Source organism: Martes martes, assembly GCF_963455335.1.
Source record: "Martes martes genome assembly, chromosome: 12".
Lineage (NCBI taxonomy): Eukaryota > Metazoa > Chordata > Mammalia > Carnivora > Mustelidae > Martes > Martes martes.
In genome coordinates this window covers 83,581,807-83,604,086 of record NC_137900.1, presented here as the reverse complement: position 1 = coordinate 83,604,086, position 22,280 = coordinate 83,581,807, and the positions used below count along the sequence as shown (strand labels likewise).

The 22,280-nt window shown below is 49.2% G+C and overlaps 1 protein-coding gene across 1 annotated transcript in view; it reads left to right on the top strand.

Annotated features, from left to right (window-relative positions):
- Positions 1–22,280, top strand: part of TTLL11 (tubulin tyrosine ligase like 11) — a 223,716-nt gene that overhangs the window by 77,221 nt on the left and 124,215 nt on the right. The window contains exon 4 of the mRNA XM_080819651.1: positions 12,333–12,908. Within this exon, the coding sequence (XP_080675777.1) occupies positions 12,333–12,908 (576 nt within the window). The remainder of the gene's footprint in view (positions 1–12,332; positions 12,909–22,280) is intronic.

The following is a 22,280-nucleotide window of genomic DNA, read 5'->3' as shown; positions in this document are numbered from 1 at the left end:
CTTAGTACATGCCCAGCAGCATTCTTTTAAAATTTATTTTTTAATTTATTCTTTCTTTTTAAAAAAATTTAAATTTGATTAGCCAACATGTAGTACATCATTAGTTTTAGATGTAGAGGTCAGTGATTCATCATTAGCACGTAACACCCAGGGCTCATCACATCATGTGTCTTTTCTAATGCCCATCACCCAGTCACCCCATCCCCTCACCCACCTCCCCTCCAGCAACCCTCAGTTTGTTTCCTATGATAGAGTCTCTCATGATTTGTCTCCCTCTCCGATGACTTCCCATTCAGCTTTCCCTCCCTTCCCCTATGAGTGAAACCATATGACAATTGTCTTTCTCTGATTGACTTATTTCGCTCAGCATAATACCCTCCGGTTCCATCCACGTCGATATAAATGATAAGAGTTCATCCTTTCTGATGGCTGTGTAGTTGTCCATTGTGTGTGTGTGTGCGCGCATGTATGCCACATCTTTATCCATTCACCTGTTGATGGCTATCTCGGCTCTTTCCATGGTTTGGCTATTGTGGACATTGGTGCTATGAACACTGGGGTGCAGTTGCCTCTTGGGATCACTACATCTGTATCTTTGGGGCAAACACCTAGTAGTGCAATTGCTGGGCCATACAGTAGCTTTATTTTTAACTTCTGAAGAACCTCTATACCGTTTTCCAGAGTGGCTGCACCAGCTTGCATTCCCACCAACAGTGTCGGAGGGTTCCCCTTTCTCCACATCCTCACCAATATTTTTTGTTTCCTGACTTGTTCATTTAGCCATTCTGACCGGTGTGAGGTGGTGTCTCATTGTGGTTTTGATTTGTACTTCCTTGAGGCGAAGGGATGTGGAGCATTTTTGTCATGTGTCTGTTGGCCATCTGGAGGTCTTCATTGGAGAAGTGTCTGTACGTGTCCTCCACCCATTTCTTGGCTGGATTATTTGTTCTTTGGGTGTTGAGTTTGATAATTTCTTTATAGATCTTGGATACTAGCCCTTTATCTGTAATGTCATTTGCAGATATGTTCTCCTGTTCCGCAGGTTCCCTCTTAGTCCTGTTGACTGTTTCCTTGCTAGCACTACTTTTTAAAAGAGCTTCACGTATATTAACTCATTCAGTCCTCAAGACATCCCTTGCAAGGGATTATTATTATAGATACATTATTTCATTACATCCATGAAACAACTGAGGCAGAGAATTTAGGTATTTTGCCCAAAACTATTGCTGAGGAAGCCGTCACAGCCATAGAGGTGAGGAGCGCTGAGAGCAGCAGAGGACAGTCAGATGTGTTAGGAGGTAGGAAGGTCAGAATTTGGTGACCTGATAGGGCGGGTCATGTGCAAGAAGGTGCACGCCAGGGTGACTCCCAGATTTCTGGCTCAGGGACACGGGTGGTTGATGGCACTGTTTACTGGTACGGGGAACACAGGAGCAATAGATTGGAGGAAAGAGACAATGGATTTAGTTTCGGCCATTTTTAAAAAAATTTTATTTATTTATTTGAGAGAGACAGAGATCACAAGTAGGCAGAGAGGCAGGCAGAGAGAGAGAGAGGAGGAAGCAGGCTCCCTGCCGAGCAGAGACCCTGATGCGGGGCTTGATCCCAGGACCCTGAGATCATGACCTGAGCTGAAGGCAGAGGCTTAACCCACTGAGCCACCCAGGCGCCCCTCGGCCAAGTTGAATTTTTGATGCCTGTGGAGATGTCTCATTTTATGGGTCTGGAGCTCAAGAGAGAGGTGTGCGCTGGAGATAAGAGAATGGGGAGCCAGCTGCATTCAGGGTACTGTCACTGAAGTTCTGGGAGTGCTTAAAGTCTCCCAGGATTCACATCGGAAGTTGTGCTCCTTGTCATCCTGGACATTGAACAAAGGAAGATGGGCCGGGCCGGGTTCCAACTAGCGTTTGCTGAATCCCACTCCCTGCAAGGTTCCATGCTGGGTGGGGGACAGAGGAGGGCGGGGAGCTGTTTTCCCAGCCTTCAAGGACTTGGCAGTTAACTCAACCCCTTTTTTGTAGGACTGAGACTATGGGGAAAAGCTCTGGTTACAAAGTATAACAGTGGAAATGTTCTTACTCATCCCATAGGGTTAGATCTCATGTTTGCATATAACATGCGTAGCCCAGTGCCTGCTGCTGATCAGCACTGCTGCTGCGGGTGTTGTTACAGCCAGAGGGGCATGGTTTGAATGTGGCAAAATATGACACCAAGAATGTTGTTTTGAGGTCAAGGGGTACCGTACGGTAAGAATGCAAGAGATATCAGGACCGTGGTGTTGCGAAGAAGGAAAGGCTAGGGCTGGTAATCAGGAGTGCTATTGATTATAATGTGGTCAAAGACATTTGGGGTGAGCAAAAGATTCTTTAGCCCGTTCATTACCGGGAACCCCTCAGTACTGAAAAATGAGTTTAGCTGGAAGGGGCGCTTACTTAGGCATCAGGTGTTGTGTTCCAGGTGGGATCAGCTACCATGCCTTCTGGGGTCTCAGGAGGAGACTGTGGGGAAGGGGAGGTAGGAGAGCGGGGCCTGTGGGGCCAGGGAATGACCCCGAGGCTGTGGGCTGGACTCTGCTGGTGTGAATGGGAGGCTGCTGTGGGAGGGGAGCAGGGAACAGCTGAGGGTCAGGAGACAGGCCAGTCCCTGGGGACGCTTGCTGCAGGACGGCGGAGTCGGCGTTAGATTCCAGCCAAGTAGGTCAGGGAGGAGCCACCGTGTGGAATCTGGAGGATGATCAGGAGACCAGGGCAGAATAATAATAAAGTAAAATGAAACCAAAAGTAGTACTATAAAGAAACAGTCCTGTGTTAAATAGAAATGCCAGAGAGTGTTTAATCCTCACGGCAGCGACAGGAACTAGGCACTGTCGTTCCTGTCTTCTAGGTGGGAATACTGAAGACACACGGGCTAAGTCACTTGGCCAAGGCTCAGCTTAGGAGAGGCCAAGTTGAGATTTGAACCCAGGTCTGTCCGACTCCAAAGCCCACGCCCTCTGCTCTGCGGCTCCCCACAGACACTCAGATACGCGCACCTGCTGGTGGGGTCAAAGGGAGCTGCCACCCGGGGCCCTCCTGTGCGCAGGCCCAGCAAGCCTGGTCAGAGCCTGGTCAGGGAACCCGGGAGAGATGGGGGCCTGGCTGGTGGGCCGGCTGTCCTCGCGTCCTCTCTCCCGGCGTGGTGGGGAGACCCAAGAGGAAAATGGACAGTCTCACAACATGACTGGTTCCTTCCTATTAAGCAAGTTTTATAGTCCCAGGTGTGTTCTAGAGTGGCTTTTTGATTGCTCACTAATGATGGATTGATTATGGCCCACATAAAGTAGCTGCTCACTGAGAGTGGGACCCATTAAATCACACTGACAACAGGCTGGACCGGGAGGACTTCCGTGGAGAGGCTCCCCTCGGGCTTCGTGATCATTGCACCGGCTGCCTGGAGCGCTGCAGTGCTGTGTCCACCTCCCACGTGCGCTAAGAGCATCTTCAACACACGAGGCAGCGTGGGCCCGGGGTGCTGCTCTGGGGCCGCCTTCCCCTGGGCGGCTGCAGGCTCCGTTCTCTCCGGGCCTCCCCTTCCTCTGTCTCCCTAGAATGGAGGCTTGGAGACTGAACATGGCGATCACTCTGAAAAGCATCCAAACGTATTCTAAGACCAAACAATTGTTATGTTATTATTCAGAATGAGGAGAGAGAACTTATTTCCAGGTTCTCTTCTGAAAGACTGCTTCAGATGACTGAATCAATTATAGTGAGAAGAACTGTGGGTTAGAAATCTGAGTTGTGTTTCGGGTCACTAGTTGTATGGCCTTGAGCGAGTCTCCAGTTTCTGTGTGTGTGTGTGTGTGTGTGTGTGTGTGTGTGTAAGAGAGAGAGAGAGAATGAACTCCTTCCTGGGCCCAGCCAAGCTCTGTGGCCGTGTGGAATCCCTCTTCTCACACTGGCTAGCCCCAGCCAGAACAAGATGAGTCCTGCCCTGCGTGGCTATAACTTTGTCTTCCTACGTCGATCTCCCTCCTTACTTTGCCTGTTAAACAACAGGCCCCACATGTTAACTGCTTTGAGTTTTCCCAAAGAAGGCAGTTGTCATGGAAAGTTCACAGGCTTTCTGAATCTGATCGGCTTGGTTTCAAGTCACTTTACTGCTCCTCTGCTGTGTGACTTTGGCCTGGGACTCCACCTCTCTGAGCCTCTATTTCCCTGCAGGATTGTTGTGAGGCTTCAGTAGACGAGGACCGCAATGCTTATAGCACAGAATGTGTGTTTCACCAATGGTAGTTTAGAGGAAACTTACTTGTTAAAATAATTTTGTTTCTACAGGAGAAGCCGCCTTATCTGGCAGTCTCTCAGCTACGTATCTGTTAAGTAATGTTCCCGCTGTTCATAAATGCTGTAGTAATCAAGCTTCTTAATGGTAATTTTGTAAAATATTTAGCGGGCATCCTCTCCGCTACATAACAGGGAATAGCGACTAAAGTAAGGCGTGGTCTTTAGCCTCAACAAACATGTCCTTGGGTGGGAGAGACAGAAAAATAAATAATAACAGCTCCCTCTGCTTGAGGCAGCAGAGGCTCTACTATTGCTCCCATTTTGCAGATGAGCAAACTGAGGTACAGAGAGGTACAAAAATTGTGGAGGGTTACCTAGCTAGTCAGGGGCAGTGGTGCTGGGCTTTGTAGCCCTGCAGGCGGTTGGCTGTCATGTCCGTGTTCTGAGCTTTCATAACGCACAGTACCTAGGTATGTTCCTATAATGCTAGGTCGCTATCAACTTAAAGACGCAATGAGCCATTATAAAGTGATGGAGATGTGCTGTGGAAAGGTGAGCAGCCATAGCCCTGGGAGCACAGAGGACCAGAGTGGCCGTTTGGCCTGGAGGGTTGTAAGCCAGGGAAGGATTCTCAGAGGTGATTCTCAGAGCACACGTTGGAGCCGTTGGAGCCGGGCCTTGGAGGCTGAAGAGGAGCTTTGCCGGCAAAGAGGGGCGGGGCTGGGTGGAGAGGGTGGGAAGCGTTGTCAAGGTGCAGTGGCGAGAAAGTGGGACAGAGGGGAGACAGGGGGAGGCCCTGAGTCTGTGGCAGGCGAGGGCTAGCCTGCCAAAGACAGAGGGCCTTGGAAGCCATGCCTGGGACTTGTGCGTGAGTGGCTGGCTACCACACCCGGGAACTCACTCATGGTATTTCTTCTAAACCGTTCAAATAAACTGAGGATACCCATCAGTTATAAAAGGAATGGAGGTTTTTGTATTTGCTTTTTTAATTTGCCACTTAAGTTTTCATAACTGGAACTCTTCAAAAGCGAGGGAGTGGTGAGACGTGTGCCCAGGCAGTGACGGGTGCTGCTCCTGCCGTGGGACCCGCCGTCCTCCCGCTAACCACCAGCCAGAGAAGCTGGTTTGGATCCCTGTCCTCTAGTTCAAGATATTCCACGTCTGAGTTTAAAATCAGAGTCTTGGGTCTCACCCCTGCCAGACAGCAGTCCCTACTTTTGCTAACACTTCAAAAGTTACTGCGAGGGTCAGAATGAGCCCTTGGTATGAAAGACTGGACACCGCAGTCCGGTTCCAAAGAACGGGAAGGGGCTTGTGGGATGAGGTGAGGGAGTCTTATGTTGGCTTCATGGCTCAGTGAATATTCAGTCAATGGGGTGAGCTCCCCATCTCCCCCTTCCCGCCCCACCCTGTGCCCCTTCCTGCACCCCCTGTCTGTAAGCTGCGCCCCTCACTGCTGCAGCCCTCTCTCTTCTTCACCTGCTTCCAGTCCCTGGGTGCCCCTGAGCCCACCTCTGCCTTAGTGCCCCAACCCAGCCCAGGCCTTTCAAGACTTTACAACCCTGAATCTTCCTGGGTCTAGTCTCTTTTCTTCCAAACCATCTTCCCCATGAGTGCGAGTGGTATGGTGGCCTGGCACCACCGATTGAAAATTGACCAGCTGCCTGCAGACCATGTACAAATAGAAGGCATGTCATGATCTCCTGTGCTCCTCCAGCCTCTCGTCCCCAGGCAGCCACTACTGTCCCTGCGGAACCAGGCCCATCGTGGAGGCCACTGCCATTGTGCTGGGGCCTAATGGCCTCAGATGTCTCTCCGGAGCTCCGGCAGCAGTGTCCGAGGCTGCAGAACCTCTCCAGTTGTGTGCCCTCTGGCCCACCCCCTCCCTCTGTTGCCCCCTGCCTTCCCCGAGATCTCTCTCTCTCCCTCACCTCATCACCCAGTTCCGTTGATTTTACCTCCAAAATATTCTCCACCCTGCCTCCTCCCCCCTCCCCCCACTACCAGCCTCAGGCTCTTCCTCTCTGCCCCCAGCCTCTGCCCCTCCAGGCCATTTTCTGTGGGGCAGCCAGAGGGTTATTTCTAAGTACATGTCTAAGTTGTTCCTTCTAAAGCCCTGCAGTGACTCCCTGTCACGTTAGGACATGGTCCAAACTCCCTAGAATGATATTCAGGGCCCTTCCCTGTCAGGCCCCACCTCTTACCCAGCCACGGTCTTCTTCCGTCCCCTCATTCACTACAGACAGGGGCTCTGGAATCTGACGGTTTGTGCTTAAATCCTGGCTCCTCATCCTAGTGGCTGTGTGACCATTGGCAAGTTAATTAACCTCTCTGGGCCCCCATTTCCTTAGCTGTGAAATAGGGTTATGGAGGATTAAATGAGATGGTACACGTATGAGTGCCCAGGGACTGTGTGTGAAGCTTGCTGTTGTTATCTGGCCCCGGCAGATCTCACTGATGAGATTTCCAGTGCACCCCCCACTTCATTGCTCGCTGTTCTCCAGCCACGGGAACCGTTTGCACTTGCACCAACAGAGTGTGATTTCTCCCGCTTTTGTAAACCCCGTTGCAGCAGTGCGATACCTGACCGGTTCTTCCTCTTGGCGGCACCTGTCTGCCTCCCACTCTGCCCTTTAGGTCTGGCCCTCGGTACCCTAACTGCGAGCTGCCCTCTCCTCAGCTGACTCAGAGATCACCTGGAGTGCCGGCCATAGGGATTCGCCCGGTCCCTGCACGCATGTGCTTTGTGACATCGGCTCGTCTTCCAGAGGCTTCGTTTTACCTGTGCCTTCAACACCAAGGGTCTCAGTTGCTGAGATTGGATGCAAATCTACATGAGTGACAGAGGAGTGCTCTAACTGGCTTTGACCTCCCTGGGATTGCACACACCGTATTTCCTCAGAAGCTGTCCTCTTAGCTGCCCCTCATGGCTAATCATGGTTTGTGGCTTAGGATTCCCATTGCTGAATTTCTCTTTCAAAATATTTTAGCTCGCTTCCCCCAGACGCCCAGCCAACTTCCTCAAGTGCATCATAAATCTCCAATCCAGATCTCCCACTCTTGTAGACCCTCCCGATGCTCTCATCACGGTGGCAGGAGCTCTCCGGGGATTAATGTCACTTGCGTGTTTGTAACACAGCCTTCAACTGTGGTGATGTCAAGATAAATCATTGTTCAGACCCTGGGAGTCGGCAGAAGCCAGGGACCTTAGTGTGCCCTCTTTATTTTATAGTTGAATACAACAAAGCCCAGGAGAGGTTAGGTGACTTACCCAAGGTCACACCGTCAGAAATTACCCAACTAAACTGGGGCTAGAATCCACATTTTCTGGGTTTTTGGTTTTTTTTTTTTACTTCAGTTTTCTTTCCAACTCACCAAAAACTATTTAGTTTCTTTATTCTACTAAACATTTTTTAAAACTTTAAAAAATTGTGGTAAAATCCACACAAGGTAAAACTCACCATCATCACCATTTTTTAAAAAAAGTTTTTATTTATCTATTTGTCATAGAGAGAGCAGAAGCAGGCAGAGTGGCAGGCAGAGGCAGAGAGAGAAGCAGGCTCCCTGCTGGACAAGGAGCCCGATGTGGGACTCGATCCCAGGACCCTGGGATCATGACCTGAGCCGAAGGCAGCGGCTTAACCGCCTGAGCCACCCAGGCGTCCCCATCATCACCATTTTTAAGAGGACAGTTGAGTGGCCTCAAACGCATTCACTCTCCTGTGCCACCATCACCACCAACCATCTCTAGAACTTTTTCTGTCTCCCTGGACTGACACTCTGTGCCTCTCACACACCAGCTGTCTGTTTTTCCCTCTCCTCAGTCTCTCATAACCGCTCTGCTTTCTGTCTCTGTGAATTCTGACTCCTCTGGGTACTTCATGTAAGTGCGACCGTTCAGCATTTGTCCTTTTGTGTGACAGCTTAGTTCGCTTAGCATAATGTCCTCCAGGTTCACCCACTGTGGCGGGTGTCAGAACTCCCTTCCTTTTTATGGCGGAATAGTCTTCTGTTGTATGTGGATAGCACATTTTTTTTTTTTTTTACCACTCATCTGTTGATGGACACTCAGGCTTCTCCCACATTTTGGCTATTGTGAATCCTGCTGCTACGAACGTGGACAAACACGTATCCACTCACCAAGAAGTATTCCTTATATACATTTAGAGACGCTTGCTGCCGACCCTCGCTACTCATTTTTTTTTTTTTTTCCCGTAATGGGAAGTTGGGAAAATACAAAAAAGCACAGTGAAGAATAGAAAAGCCACAGATGTTTTTGTGGTATATATTTACAGGATTTCATATTCATGCTGCCCATAATTTTAGAAGTTTTATACATACTAAGAGAGAATTTTAGCAGATAGTCCCATCTGTGTAGTAGGGAGAACACTTGAAATGTATTTCAAGAACAGAGAGCATGAACGCTAAATGTGACCTTGGCCAACCCTGGCCTTGTAGAGATGAGTTCATTTGAACTATGATCTTACTTTACCCTAACAGTCTACAGAGAGAGCTCTTTGTAGCGGTGCTTCTTTAAGACCATCTTGATAGAGCAGGTTACTGCTAAAAGTTGGAATTTTGAATGAGGGGTCTTTTCCAGTCACATTTCTTCAACATCCACTAGGGGGCAGTAAAAGACGCATTTTTCAATAGGCCCGATGCCTGCCAAGCAATCAGGCCACCACATCCTCTTTGCATCTCTTTCAGCCATCCGTGCATAGTTACAAGATAATGGATTTCACGTCCTACAGCAGCTTTGGGTAAAACTGGAGATACCGGCAGCTGTAGTGTACGTGCAGGTCTTCCTCCCATTCAGTCTGACATCAGTGCATAAAACTTCATCCGATATGTTGGTCCCCGATTGTATTTTTATTCAATTCACATTAGTTCAGTGGTTCTCAAGCAGAGTGAACATCAGAATCATCCCTCATGCTTTTTCCAAAGTACACATGCCCAGGTCTCCTCCTAGATCTATTAAATCAGAATTTCTGGGGCTTGGGCCTAGTTAGAGAGACTATATTTTTATTCTAGTCCATGTGTTCTTGCCAAGAACTAGTGCATTCGTTCTTAATTTTAATAACTGGGAGGGAAAGGGTCACTCTGGGGTAAAACCTCAGAGGAGAGGTGAATATGAATTCTGGAAAAATCTCTTTCCCTTATAAAAATAGAAGCCACTGAAGGATCTGGTGGCCATGGGAACTCAGAGTTCTGAGGCTTTCTCATAGATTGTACCTATATTATAATAAGCCAGGAACCTGGGCAGAAGCTTCTGGAACGGGGGAGGCCCTAGCAAACTCAGCATCTGTGGTTGTAGCTCTGAGAAGGCCATGCTCAGGGTCCAGACTCCTTAGTGTGCAGCCAGAGTTCAGACACTGACACTCTCTGCCATAGGGAGAGAATCTTCCCTATAGTATTCAGGAAAAAGAGGCATTTACCTTTAACTTAGGAGAGGTAAGTGGGCACAGAGAGCCTGCAGTAAGGTCTGATGACCTTAGTTCTCCTCTGAACCATCCAGTGAGGGGACCCAGGGCAAGTCACGCCACCTTTCGGAGCCTCGGCTTCCCAGTTTGAATTATGGGAGGACTGAGCGGCACTGATCTCTAAGGATCCTCCCGGTTCTAAAATTTCAATGATCCTGTTAGTATTAATAATCATGACGTGTATGGTCCTACCCTGGCAAAGAACAGAAGAAATATTCAGTAATGCAATGAATGACAGAGACTATTGACCATGTAGTTTAATTTATTTAAGGCATATACACTGAATTCAAAGGAGAAAATAGTGCTCCCCATAATATATTGAACTGTTAGTATCTTCAGCATAGTAAAAGCTTTCCAGAGGGAAAAATTATCCATCAGTGCAAACTTGACATTTTTCACTTTTTGATCCATAACTGCCATTCCTCCCACATGCTTGTATTTACTATGAAGGGCCAAATATAGGAATGCTTTGGATGCATATTAAATAACTACATAAACGTCAAGGTCGTAGTTACAAGAAAGGCTCCGTGGAGGGCCCTGGGAGGCTTGCATTGATCTCTTGTGAACTTCCATTCCCGAATCCTGCTGACAAGGGGAAACAATTGATGTGGACCATTATTAAGGTTTTAAGTGTTTCTCCATTGTTAAAGATCTTTTACAAGCCCGGAGTAACCGACAGTGCCCAAGGAATTGGCAAAAGCTTCACTTAGAAATATAGGCTGGCCAGAGAGATAAGTAAAACCCAGAGTGCAGCTGTCCTGGGCTGAGCGCCCGCAGCAAAGGTGGAGGGCTGGGGTGAGTCCAGTGTGGGGGGATGCCCCCTCCTCAGGCCCCAGGCATGGCTCGGAGTTACAGAGCCCAGAACAGCCCAGAATGGAAGGTCCGGTCGGGAGCTCTTGCACACCGCCTCCTCCGCGTCCAACTCTTCATTCTCCATGGCTGCAGGGCGGACCTGAGAGTGTCCCGGGGGGGACTGGGTGCGCGTGAATTATGCAGACCTGTGGATCCAGACTGACTGTCTGGATGGGTCAAGTGCCCCGGATAATTCTGTGCGTGTGCCGCTGACCTGGAGCGGGGAAGACCGTCAATGGTACGATAGTACGGATGGCAGAATCTAGCTTCAGAACCATCTCAAAGGACTGAAGGAGGGTGGGGGGGGGGGGTCTGCGAGAGGAACCAAATAGGAGATCCAAGTGGTAACACGAACGTTTCCCCGCGCGAGCTCCGCATTTGGTCTTAGGCTCGGCCCTTTGCACGTTTTAGTTTCTCTCCTCTTTACTGTGACCCCATGAGGGTAGGTTTTTGGGTCCCATTTTGATTTTTATTTTCCTTTTTTTTAAAAGATTTATTTATTTATTTATTTATTTGAGAGCTAGAGTGAGTAGGAGCAGAGGGAGAGGGAGAGGCAAACTCCCCGCTGAGCAGGCAGCCTGAGGCGGGGCTCGATCCCAGAACCCCAGGATCATGACCTGAGCTGAAGGCAGACACTTAACCCACTGAGCCACCCAGGAGCTCCTAGATGCCCATTTTTAAGAGGAGGGAGCAGAAACCCAGTAGGAGAGAGGAAGGTGCAGACACTTTAGAGTCCCTGATGGAGATTCTAATCCCTGTTCCACCTCTCAGTTAGCGGACAATTGACTTCATCCTTAAGAAGCAGGAAGAGCTGGGCTTCCCGCTGCCTTCCCCGGCTCCGGTTCTGAGTGCTTGGACCTTTGCGTTCCTCATCTCATTTCATCCTCAGATGAATCTTACAATCTTACTGCTCAGAACAATCTCACTGCCGTTCTGTAGGTGAGGAAGTCACCGAGGCCTTAAGTAACTTGCCCAAGGTCACGTGGGAAGAGCCGGGCCAGGGTGGAGCCCGGGCAGCGGGATTGCAGTGCCCACACTCCAAACATCGGCTTTGCCCTCTCTGCTCCCTGTGCCGTGAGAAGAGAATCATATTCTCTGTGAGGGTCAGAGTAGGTGACTGCTGTCCAGTGCCTCGTAGAGTCTCTGGCACGTCTCAGGCACTCATACGTGGTGTGAGGCCGGGGCGCCTGGGTGGCTCAGTCGGTTAAGCATCTGACTTTCGGCTCAGGTCATGATCTCAGGATGCTGGGTTTGAGCCCCGCATCGGACACTCTGCTCTGTGGGGAGTCAGTTTCTCCCTCTCCCCCGCCTCACTTACCCCTCCGGTCATGCTCTCTTTATAAATAAATAAAATCTTTTTAAAAAGATGGTGCTAGGCCATTATCCTTCTCCTTCTGCCTCTCCTCCTCCTCACCATTAACATGTCATCATTAGTTAAATGGCTTGCCCGGTGTTAGACCTCACAACTGACAAAGACGTGGGATTTGGACTTAGGTCCTGTGACCGCAGACCCGCTACACTCCCGGTCCCCTTCCTAGAGGACAAGACTGAGGACAGGTCTTAGGTCCGGATCTCGATACCTAGTCCCATTGTTATCTCCCCGGTGCTTCGTGAAGACTCCCACGGATGGGGCTCACTTTATCACTCCTTCCCCAAACATTAGCTGAGGTCCTGCTCTGTCTTGGGGGCCCGGAGAGGAAAAGAATGTAATGCCAACCATGCTTTTTTCCCCCACCAGGTTCGAATGGTGAAAGATGGCGACCCCTCCTGGAAACCCACGTTCATCGTGAAACCTGACAGTGGCTGTCAGGGTGATGGCATCTACCTCATTAAAGACCCCAGTGACATCCGCTTGGCAGGGACCCTACAGAGCCGGCCGGCGGTGGTCCAGGAGTACATCTGCAAACCTCTTCTGATCGACAAGCTCAAGTTTGACATCCGTCTGTATGTCTTACTCAAGTCCTTAGACCCCCTAGAGATTTATATAGCCAAAGACGGACTCTCCAGATTTTGTACGGAGCCATACCAGGAGCCCAGCCCCAAAAACCTGCACCACACCTTCATGCACCTCACCAACTACTCCCTGAACATCCACAGTGGCAACTTCGTCCATTCGGACAGCACGAGCACGGGCAGCAAGAGGACTTTCTCTAGCATTCTCTGTAGGCTGTCTTCCAAAGGTGTTGACATCAAGAAGGTCTGGTCTGACATCATCTCCCTGGTGATTAAGACTGTCATTGCCTTGACTCCAGAGCTCAAAGTTTTCTACCAGTCAGACATCCCCGCGGGGAGGCCGGGGCCCACGTGCTTCCAGGTAACTGTTGCCAGTCCCAGCCTGAGTTCCCCAAACTTCACAGGACCTGTGGAGGGCCCCCTGGCTTCCTGTGGGAAGGGGTGGGGGCGGGGTGGCCAGAGCGGGGACGGGGGTGGGGGGGTGTGGGAGGGGGTAGTTTCGGTGTGGCCTTTGTTGTTAAACCTGGGTCCGGCTTTCTATTTGCTAGTCGTGTGATTTGAGGCAAGTTACTTCCCTTTTCTCACCTGTAAAATGAGACGAAGAGTACCTCCCTGAGAGGATTCTTGTAAGAATTAAATGAAATAACACAAGCACAGTGCTTGCCATTTATTTATTCATCCTTCCTTCCAGTGTTTTGTACCACCTGCTTCGTAGGGGGCCAGGGCCTTGTCTCAGGTACTGCGGAGATGGTCGGTCATGGCTCCCCCAGCCAAGGCAGGGAGTTTACTAATGTGGGAGACAAATCCTTTAAAAGCGCCTCATATGAATATGTCACATGTGCTAGAGTAGAGGAAGAAATGGTCTGGGCACTGTGACGTTGTGGGACCGTCTGGCATTTTCTGGCTGGGTGTGAGGGTGGCCTGGGAAGCCTCCGCTTAGACGAAGTCAGAGATCCTGGATAGGGCTGGGGAGACAGTGTTCGGGGGGGACATGTTCGCAGCCTTAGGGGGACGGGGGAGTCATGCAATTTGAAGAATTGAAAGAGGTTCTGTGTGGTTGGAGGGTGGGGCTTGAGACAGAGCTTGGAGGGAGATGAGGGAAGAGGAGGTGGGAGCGGTAGGTAGTGGCCGAGTTACGGAAGGCTGAGGGCAGTGGGGCCCCCGTGGGATGTAGACAGGTGAATGGTGGGCTTAGATTTTCACATTGCAAATAACAAACCAGCAGCAGGGTCGAGAGTGGATTGGGCACAGCTGGGAGCAGAGAGGTGACTAGGGAATCAATTGCTCTCCTGTAAGCAAGAGCTGGTGTTCACTTGGACTGGGAAGGTCTTGGTGCTGGTGGAGAGAGTAGATCTGAGAGCCATGTAGCAGGCGGAAGGGCGGGGCTGGTGACTGATGGGGCTGGAGAGAGTGGTGAGGCCGTGGCAGTGAGGAACAGGGGACAACCAAGACTGACTCACAGTGGCTTAGGCATTTGGATGGATGAGTAGAAGCCACAGGAAAGGCGTGTGTGGGGAAGGTCAGGAGCTGGACTTGAACATGCCCTTTAAGAGCCCATGTGATGTCCAGTTGGAGAGTTTGAGTGGACAGTTGGACATTTGGGCCTGGAGTTCAGGAGTGAGAGAGACAGGGCTGGGCTGGGAACCCATCAGTGTTCACATGGGCTGGGAACCCATCAGCGTTCACACGATGACTGAAGCCATGTGAGGCTGCGGAAGAGACAGGGCCTCAGAAGACTCTTGAGGGCACGGCCGTTTAGGCAAGGGACAGTTGGTGGGGCCTGGGGGAGGGACCTGCACCGGAGGCCAGCAAGAAGGGGCTTGAGATATAGAAGGGATATCAACAGAGGAAGCACCCCGAGCGCCAGAAGGGAAGGGGGAGGGAGAGCAGAGCCGTGAAGCAGGCGAGACTGGAGTCCGGACACTCTGTAGACAGCCAGGTCCCTGCCACCAGATAATCAGAGTGGGGAGCCGATGGGAAGAAGGAGGACCTCTGGGACCCTCTCCGACTCATCTTTAAAATTACTCTGTGGCAGTTGAATACATAAAAAGAACACACAGAACCTGTCCCTAAGCTTTGGAGCAGAACAGCAAAATGGGCATCCCAAGCGCCACCTCCTGACCCAAGACTACCCGCTAGCTATACTGTGCCCATTTCCCTACCCACCGCCCCCACCAGGGTCACAGTGTCTGGAATTTTATGTTTATCATTCCCCTGCCTAAAAAAATACCTTTCTTATGCACAAATGTATCCCTAACAGTATATTGCTTTGTTTTGCTTGGGTTGCAGCTTTATACAAATGCTGCTATGAAGTAAACAGTCTTGTTCAACATTCTTTTCCACCGCATGTTGAGGTGGGTTGCTGGGCCCTGTTTCATTTGCACCTGCTATTATGCCGATACCAAAACACACGATTTGTTTGGGTTGCTTCTCGTCCTCCATCCAAGAATGTGGCAGGAGAGCAAGATGGAACGAGAAGGGAGGGGAGAGGCGGGCGGAGCGGGGGGAGCAGAATCTCTGATGGGTGGGCTGTTTATTTGATGGCAAAAGAGGAGGCTGGTCCCGAGGTGCAGGCTCCCAAAAGAGTGGCTCCCCCTGGGGCTGGGCACCAGTCAGCAGGATTTCCGGGCCGGCCGGTGGAACCCTTTGAAGGGCAAATCAATCAGTGGCCAGTTCCAGGAAGGGATGGTTGTCCTCTAGAGATCCGTCCTTAGGCACTTGGACCCCAGGCTCTGGTTCCCAGGTAGGATGTCCAGCTCAGGCATCACATAGGGAGCTAAAGGCATTAGAAAGGGTAAGTGGGCAGAACTTGGAGATAGGACCAGAGAAAACAAGTCCGATCCCAAGCCGTGAAAAGGTTAGGGCAGAGGAGACAGTTGCAACGTGGAGGCCTCCAGGGGTCATCCCGGGGGACTGTGTGGCCACATGTGTCTGACGGTGACATCTATTCCAGGAGAGTCATGTGGGCCCAGCACGACCAGCCAAGCCACGGAGCCCTGGCACGGTGAAGGGGCCGGCGGGAGCGCCAGGGGCAGTGGTTTGCTGCTTGTCTTGCTGTGGACAGGCTGCATGGGGCAGCCACTGGGGTAGAACCGGGGGCTGGGGCTGTTGGGAATTGGAGGGCAGACAAGGAGGGAGCCACTGGTTTGGACAGACGATGTCTCGCACATAGAACCACAGCCCCATGTCTGTTTTCCATTGCTAGACCAACACTAACTGCTTCCAGGCCCGGGGTCAGGGGACGAGCACCGGACTGGAAGCAACGCTCCAAGGAGGAACTCTTCCCCTTTGCAGCTGTGTGACCTTGGGCAAATTCCCTCACTACCCTGGGCCTCTGTTTCTTTCTCTGTCCATCACCTACACCCACTTTCCCAGCTGCCTTCCTAGGAGGAGCTTGAGGCACTGTGGGAGAAAAACTTCCGACAAGGTGTAAAGTGTTAGATGTTCAAAACTGCGTTTCCCATACATTTCAGATTCACAGTGATTGAGAAAATAACTAGGTTTTTTTTCACCTTGGAGTCCTCTCTCACTTTCTTTATTCCAGTCACTTGATAAGACACTTGTTAGTTTGGGTCTCAGATACCTGAAGTAACTTGAAGCCCAAAGATTGGGGGAAATGGTGTAGTTCTGCTATGGAGTTGCTGTGTGACCTTACCTAAGGCACTCAACTTCTCTGTGCCTATTTCCTCAGCCTCCTCACAGAGCTGTTGTCCATTGCATGTGAGATAAAGAGTATAAAGGGCTTTGCAAACTACAATGTTCTGTGCACGCACAAGAAATGATTGCTTTGTCGTGATGCCCCCTTCGCCTGTAGCCTGGGCCGGGCCCACATTGCCGCATTCCCGGACATAAACTCTAGCCAGCGACATTACATTTATCTTAAACATGTGATTGTGACCCCTTTCCAATCATAGCCACAATAACTACTCGGGAAATTGTGGTGGCCCGGAGCGGCTGCTGGCACGGCTTAGGCTGTGGGCAGCCTTCCTGTAATCTGTTGCCTAGGAACGCGGCGGCCCTGTCATCGTGGTCTGCCCGCCGTCCCCCACCCCCTCCTGCCATCGCGCAGCCAGGCCCCCCCCCCCCGCAACACATCCTCACGGCAGTCTTCTTGAGGGCAGCAGTGTGACCCTGGCTTCGGTAGTCAGGTCCACATGGGGGTAGATGATTCATGTGGCAGAAAAACACACGCAGAGAAAAGGTTTCCAGCTCGGCTTTCAAGAACATTCTTTCCCAGTTCCGCTGCTGGGTGTTGATCTTCCTTTAGCTCTGAGTCTCATTCTTCTCTTGGTGCGTGATCTTTTCCCTTAGAGGTCTGGAGGAGACACCGTTCCTGAAGCCTAAGGTGCTTCTCCTTCTTTGTTCTTTTGATCTCCTGTTCCCCTTTAGCCCCAGACGCCCCCTAGGAAGGAGATGAAGCAGCCGCCTTGTGGTCATGCAAGGGCTTGGGTTTCGATCTCCGAGGCCCTGGGTTTGAGCTAATACCAGCTCCTCCTTTCAGGTGAGCTTGGAGGTTCACCTTCCTTCGCCTCAGTTTCCTCATCTGTCCTGCCACACAGAGCAGCTCCTCTTAGACGTAGTTTGTGCCTTCCCAAGCCTGCCCATGCGTCCTCCTCTGTCTTGGCCTGGCATGCTCTCGCCAGTCTCACTGTTTTTTGGAATTCAGTGCTTCCACCAAAGTGCTGCTTAAATCCTTCCTTCTCCGTAAAGCCTTCTTGGCCACTTCTGATACATAAGCTTTCTTCTTCCTTTGGAATATTCCCTGGGCTTGCACTGAGACAAGCCCCAAGCTCGTTGTGGGGCAGGTGGTCGTGGGTAAGACATGGTCTGTGAGGGGGCGCAGGCTACAGGGAAGACTGCCACCTGGGGATCACAACTGCTTATCCTGCGTGCTGGAGGAGGGCCTCTACAGGATGCTGGGAGTGCACAGAGAAGGGAGTAATTAACTTTGCCTGACCCAGTCAGGGAGGGCTTCCCAGAGGAGGAGCTGTTGCAGCTGGAGCTTCAGGCATGAAGCAGAATTTGGCAAGCAGAGAGAGGCGAGGGACTCCCACCGTGGCCTGCTTTTCCTTCTGCCTTACTGGCTGCTGATTCTGCGCCTCTTCTTCTGAACCTACAGTGCTGGAGATTCCCAGCACTCAGTGCTTAGGAAATTCCCTTATCGACAATCACTCCCTAAATGATCTCACTTAGCCCCAAGGCTAGTATATTTAGCTGCCTCCTTCCATTTTCTACTTGGATATCTAGTTGGACTCTCATGCTCAACATGTCCAAAGTCAAACTCTTGATTTCCCTCCCACACCTAGTTTGCCATTGTTTTCCTATTTCAGTAAATGCACAGCATTCGATCGGTTATGCAAAGCAAAAACCTGAGCCATCCTTTCTTCTTTTTCCCTCTTTCCTAGGTTTGCTACATAAACCAGTCTTGCAAATAGACTTTAAAATACATCCTAACCAGCTCCGTTGCTACTGTCCCAGTCTAGAGAGCCATCACCTTGCACTTGTACCACCACAATAGCCTCCTAATTAATGCCCCGTTTCCCACCCTTGCTGCTGATGGCCTATTTTGCTCTCTGTATCCAACATGATTCTTTTAGAACATGTCAGATCCAATTACTTCCCTTGTGCAAATTCTCCAATGGCTTTCTCATTGCACTTAAAATCCTGGCTGCTTACCATGGCCTACAAGATGCTACACGATCGGTTCCTTGTCTTCCTATCTGACCTCATCTCCTACCACTCTCCCTCTTGTTCACTCTTTGCTGTTGTTCAGAAGTGACCTTGGTTCTCGCTGTCCCCTCTGCCTGGAATGCTATTCCTTAGCTCTTCAGATGACTTACCCACTCACCTCATTCAGTCCCAATTCATGCATCACCTCGTGAAACTTCTGCTTCTGGTCATGATGGAATAACAAATCTGGACTAACCATCCTGCTGAAAACAACAAGAATACTGGACAAAATACATGAAATAAGTGTTTCTGACTTTGGACAACAAGGCAGCTCAACACTGTGATCCCTGAGGAATTGGGGAGTGGAAACGGGGTTGAGTCCTATGGTTTCCACAACTTTCTATCTGGGAACAATCCCCAGGACATGGACACAGAGATGGGATACTCAATCCCTGTGACCTCAATGAACTGCAGAGATGGAGATCAAAGTTTGGGAAGGCTGAGATGGCAGAAATTCTGTGGGCAGAATGCTGAAAAGGAGGGAGCTGAGCAGCAAAAGTGCATCCCTGGGGATGCAGAGATCCCTGTGTCATTGCTAGGTGTTAGGCCACCTCGGTATGAGTGTTGATGCATACAGTCGGGCAAAGAGTGACCAGTGAACTGATAAGCTGAACAACTCCCAGGCTCACACAAAACAGGGAGAGATGCTCACGCTCTGAGTAGCTGGTGTGGACAGTCCTTGGTGGTCACTGGGAGCATTCAGTGGAGGTTCCAGAGAAGCTATGCCTTAATGGACTGAATCTTCCCTGGAATGAAAGTTACTCTGGACCTAACCTAGTGGAGCTTAAACAGTAGACCTTGGAGGTATCAAATTACTTTGCAAATAACTACCAAAAAAGCCTACCCCCTTTTAATAGAAAACAAAATCCAGACACTCAGCATTATAACATTCATAGTATCCAGCATCCATTCCTGTCCAGCATCCAGCATCCAGACATTCACAGAGCAGGTCAGGTAACCCACATCAAGGGGGGAAAATCCATACAGACTCAGAATTATCAGAAATGATGAAACTAGTAGGAAAAGAATGTTAAAACAGCTATTATAACTGTGCACAATATTTTAAAGGAGAATATGAGCTTAATGAAGAGGAGAAGTGGAAGCTATTAAAAAGAACCAAATGGAACTTCCAGAGAAGAAAATACAAAATCTGAGATGAAAATTTCACTCAATGAGATTAGCAGATTAGATACCACAGAAGAAATGATCACTGAACTTGAAGACATAGCAATAGAATCTATCCAAAATGAAACAGAGAAGAGAAAATGACAGGAAATGTAAGTGAACAGACCCTCATTGATCTATGATACAATATCAAGTATTTTAACATATGTGTATTTGGAGTTCCCTGAGTAGAAGAGACAAGAAAAATACAGAAAGATATTTGCAGAGATGGCCCCAAATTTCCAAATTTGATAAAAACTAGAAATCCACAATCCAAGAAGTTTAAGAAACTCCAAGAAGGACACACACACACACACATACACACACATTCCAAAACTTATCATAATCAAATTGTGGAAAACCAGTGATGATTTAAAAAAAATCTTAAAAGCAGCTAGAGAGAAAAGATACATTATGTTCAGAGGAACAAAGAATAATGAAAAAGTTATTCTCATCAGAAACTGTGGAAGTCAGAAGACAATGGGATGGCAAGACCTTCCCTGGTCATCCTTCTAAACCACCAACCCTCCCCTCTGCCCACCATATCACACTCTTTGTGGCCTTAATCACTAAGTTATTGTGGTCTCTCCCTCTTTACTAGACTGTAAGCTCCAAGAGGGCAGGATAGTAAAACATCATTTGTCTCATTTACCGCTTTATCCCCAGTGCCTGGAACAATACCTAGTTATTTAATAGGTGCTCAATAAATACTTCATCAATAAAGTCATCTTCCAGACAGAAGAGTATCAAGGCAGAGAGCAGTAAAAAGTCCTCAAATTACTAATAGTTCAGCACAATTACAGCCCAAGATGTGCAGTGGGGGGGGGGGGGGAGGGATAAAGCTGGAATGTGAGATCGATGGTGAGTCGTAGAGGAATTTGTAGGATATGCCGAGGCACTGGGGCTTCATTCTGCAGGCAGGGATGTCAGGCAGAGGAATGCTAATACTCTACATTTTAGAAAAATTTTCCTGGGAACCCCTTGTGCCAGATGATCTAGAGAGGTGAGTTGGAGAGCAGGAAATAAATGGGGAGGCTATTAAATTAGTCCAGGTGAAAGCTGGTGCAGACCAAATGGAGGCCAGGAGCAGTGAGGATGGGTCAGCTCCAGAAAGTTCTTTAGGAGGTAGGATGTACAGGAGATACATTGAGCAGGAGTTGGTGAACAGCTGGATATGAAAGACAAAGGAGAGAGTTCTGACTTGTGTAATTGGGTGGATAAGGAGTACAGGAAGCAGAGTCAATTTTAGAGAAAGGAGGTATATTAATGATCTATGGCTACATGATAAATTTCCCCAAAACTTAGCAGCTTGAACTTACAAACATTTATTATCTCTCAGTTTGTGTGGATCAGGAACCCAGGCTTAGGGGACTCCCTCTTGTTCAGTGTCTCAAAAGGCTGCAATGAACATGATGGCCAGGCCTGTAGTCACCTCAAGGCCTGACTGGGGAAGGAGCCTGGGGGGTAGGCCTCAGGTCCCCCTGGCTGTTGGCTGGAGACATTAGTTCCTTGTCACCTGGACCTCCAGAGGGCTGTTCCCAACACAGCAGCTGGCTTCCCTCAGAGTGTGTGAGCAAGAGAGTAGGAGAAGGCATCCCAAGATGGAAGCCACAGTCTTTTTATAATCAAATATTGGAAGTGACAGCCCATCATTTCTGCCCTATGCTGTTTTTAGAAACAAGTCACTAGGTGCAGTTCACACCCAAGGGGAGGGGATTATACAAGGGCATGATTACCAGAAGGTGGGGGTCCTGGTAAAATGAGACCATTTTAGAGGCTAGTGAGTTTGGATAGTGATAGTGAGTTTGGATATGCTAAATTGGAGACCCAACCTCCTAGTTGTGTTTACTATGGATGCAGATGGATGTGTAGTTCTAGGGCTCAAGAGACAATCTCCTCTCATTGGAAGGTAACTTGGTGCCTTGGCGTGAGTTTACAAGTAATGGCCCAGGGCCCTTTTGTTCCCAGCTTGTTTTAGAAGCTTCTAGAAGGGCTGAAGGACAGATAACTTGGAATCTCCAGAGTTCCTCGGGAGTAGGAAGTGTACATCCCGTAATTGCTGACTCCAGTACTCAGAGGGGGCAGAGTACCACGTGATAGAAAAGCACTCGCTTTCTCTCTCTCTTTCTCCCCTTTTGACAATTCCTGCTCTGCCATCAAATCAGAGAGAGGTTTTCCCCTTTCTAAGCTGCAGGTTTATGATCTGCATAAAGGGACTGTTAGACTAGATCAATAGTTTTTCAAAAAAATATAAGGCTTTTTTCTCTGGGGTCCCCAGTATATGAAATAGGTAAAAGTTAATTTGATCTGGCCTCCCCAGTGCTTCCCCAGAAAAGAGCCGCATTTTGAAAAACACTGGACCAAATAAATTTCTGATTTTTTTGCCAGCTCTAACATGCCCGAGTTTCATGACAAGATCAACTCTAAGCTCCTCTCGGGTCTGTTATTCTGCTTGTTGAGATCTCCTGATGCAACACATTTCACTGAACTTTTGAAAAGAAACCAAATTGTATTTCCTTGAACTTGTGAAAAAATATAATAAAGCTGACCTTCTTTAAATGCTTACTGTGTTTCAGGCACGGTGCAAAATATTTTACATCCCATTATCTTTATTTGGTCCTGTCCCCCCACTACTAGAACGTAAACTCCATAAGGGGAGGGAACTTGTCTAGTCCATTGCTCGATTTCTAGAAGCTAGACTAGTTCCTGGGGTATAGGAAAGCGTTCAGTAAATATTTTTTGCATGAATGAATTAAGGTAAGTACTATTCTTATTCCCATTTTACAGATGGGGAAACAGGCTCAGAGCTGCTAAGTAACTTGTCTATAGTTACACAAGT